The sequence below is a fragment of the Sapajus apella genome, unplaced genomic scaffold (genome assembly GCF_009761245.1).
Source record: "Sapajus apella isolate SASKATOON/1434 unplaced genomic scaffold, GSC_monkey_1.0 scaffold31, whole genome shotgun sequence".
NCBI classification, from domain to species: Eukaryota; Metazoa; Chordata; class Mammalia; order Primates; family Cebidae; genus Sapajus; species Sapajus apella.
The window spans coordinates 8,011,235-8,017,366 of NW_022436971.1; the positions used below are offsets into that span (position 1 = coordinate 8,011,235).

General features: G+C 43.2%; 1 protein-coding gene across 1 annotated transcript; it reads right to left on the reverse strand.

Annotated features, from left to right (window-relative positions):
• Nucleotides 1–287: 287 nt before the first annotated feature.
• MSGN1 (mesogenin 1) lies at nucleotides 288–2,264 on the reverse strand. The gene has a single exon (XM_032294059.1). The coding sequence runs from the start codon at nucleotides 1,987–1,989 to the stop codon at nucleotides 1,408–1,410; it is 582 nt and encodes a 193-aa protein (XP_032149950.1). The 5' UTR covers nucleotides 1,990–2,264; the 3' UTR covers nucleotides 288–1,407.
• Between the last annotated feature and the right edge of the window lie 3,868 nt (nucleotides 2,265–6,132).

Genomic DNA, 6,132 nt, shown 5'->3' on the forward strand with positions numbered 1-6,132 from the left:
TTAACATTTATGTATGCTTATATGTATTTGCATATGTTTGTATTTATTTTGTAAAAAAATGGACAAGTTATACATATTTGTATATATTTGCATCAGCAAAAAATGGAGAAATAGTGAACACGTCTACTGCTTTTGTAATTCATGTCACTAAAAAGAAGAAAATCACCAATGGAAAAAAGATGGTAGGCATGTACAACAAATACTAATGGTTAATAACCATAGGGAGAAAAATTTAGCCTTAAAAAACTCACTAGTTTTAAGAACCTCCTTAATTCGAAGCCCCCTATTCAATGTCCTGTGCCATTCAAATGAGCTAAACTGAGGGTGCTAGAGATACCCACCCTAAGGCAAGGCACTGTGAAGAGTGTGTGTGTGTGTGTGTGTGTGTGTGTGATGGGTGCATGTGGGGTATCTGGGGCTGGGGGGAGGCAGATGGAAAGGAGGGGAAGATGAAGAAGTAAATGGCTTTAGAGGGGTCAGAGACTGTTGAGTTAAATACCGACCCTTTTACTTATTCTCTATGGATTCAAATAGCTTTTTTTTTTTTTTTTTTTTTTTTTTTTTTGAGACCATCTCTTTATTTGACAAACAAGTAAGTGAAACGGCTAAATAAGTTCCTATTCATACCCGGCCCAGGACAAAGGACAGGGAGCCCCTGCCCACCCAACCTGCTTCAGGCCCACCCTGAGGTGCTGTCTCCTCCTCCTCCTCCTTCCCATACCCTCCTTCTCTGTCACACAAGCTGTCTGCCTATGCAGAGGAGGCTCTGGCCTTTGGGATGTTCACTGTCTTAACTTAGTCTATCTGCCTATGACTTTCCATTTATCATGACACCAGTGCCTTCTGCATTTAAGTGATTTTGATTCTAAAAGAGCATGATTTCAGTCAAACACACACACACATACACACACAACATGAAACAGGAGCACTAAAGCCCTTTACCTGGCACAAATCTTTCTAAATAAGAATCCAGGTATCACACTGGATCCTATACAAAATACAAGTTTAGTTATCAACAGAAGAAAAGTTCTCAACACCGAAATGGCAGGAGGTTAACTGCAACACTTTTACATCATTGAAAAAATGCATTTAAAATCACTGACCCTCTCAAATACCTTGAAAGACAGAGAAGAGCAAAATAATATGTCTCTTTGCAAAGGATGAGCCTCCCAGAGATGGTGGAAAAAAATGGAGGCGAAAGTCTCTGCTCATCTGTCAGGTAAGCGTCCTGGTGGGTCCAGCAGGTCAGATGTGAATTCCCTTAGGGTTTTTCAGATCACAAGATTACCACGCTCACTACATAAAAATCACTCTATGCCAATCATTGTTCAGTAAGACGTCCAGGTCTTCGAAGCTCCTCTACTCCTGCCCGGGAGGCTGGAACTGGTCAGCTTCCCCGGACAGAGCTCACGCGCTCTGGGCTCTGGGCTCTCTGCCGCGATTGAGGAGGTCTGTGAGTTCCCCGATGTACTTGATAGTGTACTTGAGTGTCTGGATCTTGGTGAGCGGCTGGCCTCTCTGGCTGTAGATAGGTGGCAGGTAATTCCGGAGGGTATGTAGTGCATCTGCCAGTGTCCTCATCCTGAGCTTCTCCCTCTCGCTGGCTTTCCGCCTCCGCTGGACAGACATCCTGACTTTGGTGCCCTTCTGGGCCTTGGGGCCACCACCACCCTGGAGGTAGGTGGGCTGGAAAGCTAACATATTGTAGTCCACCTCTACCAAGCCGCTGGCCCCACCGACACTGCAACCATCGCTGCCCCCACTGCTGGCCCCGCCATGCTCAAAGGGCAGCGCAGCCACAGCTGGACAGGGAGAAGAAGAATAGGACTCCAGCGATGGAGCCGGGGAAAGGCTCTGAGAAGGGGAGGCCTGGTTCAGCTCAAAGGGCCCTGCCCTGTCCTTCCAGTCCCAGGAAGACAGCAGGCCAGGGCTGTCAGAGGAGCCCAAGCCATCCTCGAGGCTGAGAAAGGTCTCGCGCAGGTTGTCCATGCCTGCGAGACAGCTGCAGAGGGAATGGCTCCCTGGTAAGTGAGAAAGTTCTGCCGCCTGGCCAAGGAAGAGCTGTCTTTTATGATGGTGGGGGAGAAGTGACAAAGTGGGGAAGAGGGCCGTGTAAAGAGAGTTCAAAGGAAAAACCAAAGACGAAGATGGAAAATGAACTCTTCAGGTGTCACTTTCTCCTCTTTGATAATTAGCATCTTCCAGCTAAAACGTCTTTAAACAGAAAGGCCTCCAAGAGAAGAAAAAAGGAATTATCTTGTTGTAACTAAACCAATTAAGGCTGCATAACTAGACTTAGCATTGTGCTGTGGAACTCATTAATGAGGGAGCCAAAGAAAACAAACCTGGGGCATCTGCAGCAAGGAGGGGGTGGCTGAGGCCCCCGGTGGAGAGTAGCAAAGTGACCCTAGAGGGTCTCCATCCCCTCCATCAAGACCTGCTAGATATTTCAGCACAGATGGAGTGAATTGTCAGAGAAGCAGCATGGTCTAGGGACAAGGTAACCCCTCTGAGCTTTGATTCCCTAATGTGTCCAACAGACAACAACAGCTCTTATTTCCTAGGGTTGCTGGGAGTACAACACACATTAGGTATCCAGTGGATGCCACCTTAGTAAATTTCTCTTGGTCGTACAGAGTGCAGACAGGCCCCCAACATGCCTACACTCAGAATGACGGAGCCCAGCAACTTCAGTAAGCCTAGAGTCTTAAAGAGCAGGAAACATCCTGCTAGAAGCATAAAAGCCTTGCTGTTACTGAGCAGCTTTGGAATTCCCCATAGCAAGAAGATACCATGAAACAGAAAACTCCTTTAAACCGGGGAGTTTGCAGAATACCTGGCATTTATCCTAGGGAAAGTCTTTTTAAAAAAATCCAGCTGCACCTTGTTTTTGAAATGAGTCACACCTTGCTTTTTGAAATGTATGGAGGAAGTGTGAAATTAACTAGGGAGCCTCTTTTCCCCACCACAGCTCCAAATGCCACTGAATGTGTTAAGTTGGATGGTTGTGCTAGTTTGCTTCACTTCCTATATGCTCTGCTAGACCCTGGATTTTGGAAAAGGAATCTCAGATTCCCCATTTGTTCCATGAACTTAATTTATTTTCCATGTAGCTATTTCTACAAATTAGTATTAACATCAAGTCACAGTGAGTTAAATTGTAGAGTAATATTAACATGTTGTTTAACATGTTATTTAAGTCCCTTTGCAATTATTGAAAATAAATGTCAATGGCCTAGTTAGAACATTTATGGTATTTTTTAATTAGCAAGGCTCAGGGAAGGAAAATCTCAAGTAAGTAATCTGTAGAAGAATGCTGTTAATTTTGCCATTTACTAAAGAACCCAAAGCCAGATCTTGAAAAATGATCATATTAATGACTGTACGAAATGTAACAAATGACTCTTGCTCCTTTTTCCTCTCCCTTCTCTCTTCCAATTCTTGTGGAGAAGCCCAGAATCTGCTGATACTATGCAAGGATTTTATATATTTTTTAACTTTTTTATTTCAATAGCTTTTGAGACACAAGTGTTTTTGGTTGCATGGGTGAATTGTACAGTGGTGAAATCTGAGATTTTAGTGCTCATGTCACCTGAGTAGTGTACATCATACCCAATATGTAGGTTTTTTATCCCTCACTCCCCTCCCACCCTCCCTCTTCTGAGTCTCCAAAATCCATTATACCACTCTGCATACCTTTGCCTACCCATAGCTTAGCTCTCATTTATAAGTAAGAACATATGGTATTTGATTTTTTTTCATTCCAGAGTAACTTCATTTATAATGATGGCCTCCAGCTTCATCCAAGTTGCTGCAAAAGACATTATCTCATTGCTTTGTTATGGCTGAGTAGTATTCCATGGTGTATATTCCAAATATAAGCCACATTTTCTTTATCCACTTATTGGTTGGTGGACACTTAGTTGGTTCCATATCTTTGCAATTGTGAATTGTGTTGCAGTAAACATACATGTGCAGGTGTCTTTTTGATACAATAACTTCTTTTCCTTTGGGAAGATACCCAGTAATGGGATTGCTGGATCAAATAGTAGACTTACTTTTAGTTCTTTAAGAAATCTCCAGCCTGTTTTCGATAGAGGTTGTGCTAATTTTCATTCCCGCCAGCAGCGTGTAAGTGTTCCCTTTTCACCACCTCCATGCCCATATTTGCTGTTTTTTGACTTCGTTTACTACAAACCTGTCTTGGCTGGGGTAAGGCGGTATCTCGTGTGGTTTCAGTTTGCATTTCCTTGATAACTAGTGTTGTGGAGCATTTTTCACGTTTGTTGGACATTTGTGTATCTTCTTTTGAGAAATGTCTATTCATGTCATTTGCCCACTTTTTGATGAAATTATTTGTTTTGTGGACACAAGGCGGCTGTGGGGGCCGCTGCCATGGCAGTCTCTCAGTCCTTATGTTCCACCTTCACAGTTTTCCACATAACACCGCTTCCACTCTTAGACTCCATAACTCTTTTTTCCCCTTCCTACAGCTTCTTTCTAAAACTGCTAATTTCTTGAACTTCCATTTTTAGATATTTCATTTCCTAAATGAGACAATATCTGTCAAATCCTTAGTGCACTGAAGACACTTAATAAATGTAGGTCTTCTCATTATTGTTATTGACTGTTGTCAAACCCACCAGGAATAGAATGACTTACTGAGCTGTGATTCTTCTGCTTCTGACCCCAGTTTCCCAGTTTTGTTGGGCTCTGAAACTGTTCTTGGAGAAGGGAAGCTGCCTGGTTTCCATGTTTCTTGATGTACACTCTCTCGTTGGTAAAAATAAATAAATAAATAAATAAAGCAGAGCCAGACTTACATTTATCTGAGAAGCATTCTGTGCTCAATATGAGAGAAATAAAGGTCAAGGAAAATGTAACACTGTAGTGCAGACATTTGAAGGCTATAGTTAGACAGACACTAGTTGTTGCTTTTCTGTCTCTGGTTTGAACAAAGCAACAGAACACTGGACAAGGCTAGACCAGACAGGTGAAATTTATACTGGACCCAGTACAATCTGGCTGAGAGCATGGTATTGTAGAAAGACGAGGCAGAGCTTGCCTCCTTCATAGCAAGTGACTCACCCCTTACAGCCTTAGTATTTTAGTAAGAGGAGATAATAACACTTGTCCTGTCTTTTTTTTTTTTTTTTGAGGCAGGGTCCCACTCTATTGCCCAGGCTGGAGTAAAGTGCACTTCACTAGGATCTAGTGATGTAGGATCTAGGATCACTGAAACCTTTGCCTCCTAGGTTCAAGTGATTCTTGTGCCTCAGCCTCCCAAGTAGCTGGAACTATAAGTGTGTGTGCCACCATGCTCAGCTACTTTCTGTATTTTTAGTAGAGAGGGAGTTTCACCATATTGGCCAGGCTGGTCTTAAACTCCTGGCCTCAAGTGATCCACCCACCTCCACCTTCCAAAGTGCTGAGATTACAGATGTGAGACACCATGCCCAGCTTGTCCTGTCTTCTTTATCAACAGCATTCATCACATGAGGAACGCAGGCCAAGGGATCATGAAACTTTCATCTAGCTACAAAATGCCATGAAACATGTTACTACCGTGTGAATATGCTTGGTTTAAAAAGTGCCGTACCAGCATGAAGGCATTTGGAGATACCATTGGGTCCATCGTTTCTTTAAATCTATATTCTACAGTTGGTCGATGACTTGCTCAATGTCACACCCAAAATCTGTGTCAGAGATGGAAAAAGAAAAGCTACAGACCATCCTGCCTGACATGGTGAAACCCATCTCTACTAAAAATATAAAAATTAACTGGGTGTACTGGCGTGCACCTCTAATCGCAGCTACTGGAGAGTGTGAGGCAGGAGAATCGCTTAAACCCAGGAGGCGTGAGATTGCAGTGAGCCAAGATTGCGCCATTGCACTCCAGCCTGGTGACAGAATGAGACTCCATCTCAAAAAAAAAAAAAAAACCTTGTGCCGAGTAAATTCTTGGTTCCTTGAGTCAAGAGAAGTTAGAGCCACACTAGAAGTAGCCATAAATATATCACTCCCATTCTCTCTTGGCCTCAAGTCCCCCGTGCTTAGAAACCAGAATCCCCCCCTTCAAATGAAATCTTTCTCTTTTAATGGAAGCAGATTAGTGACATATCCAGGATGGGT

Coding starts and splice junctions, on each gene's coding strand:
- MSGN1 (XM_032294059.1), bottom strand. CDS start 1,989: ATGGACAACCTGCGCGAGACCTTTCTCAGCCTCGAGGATGGCTTGGGC.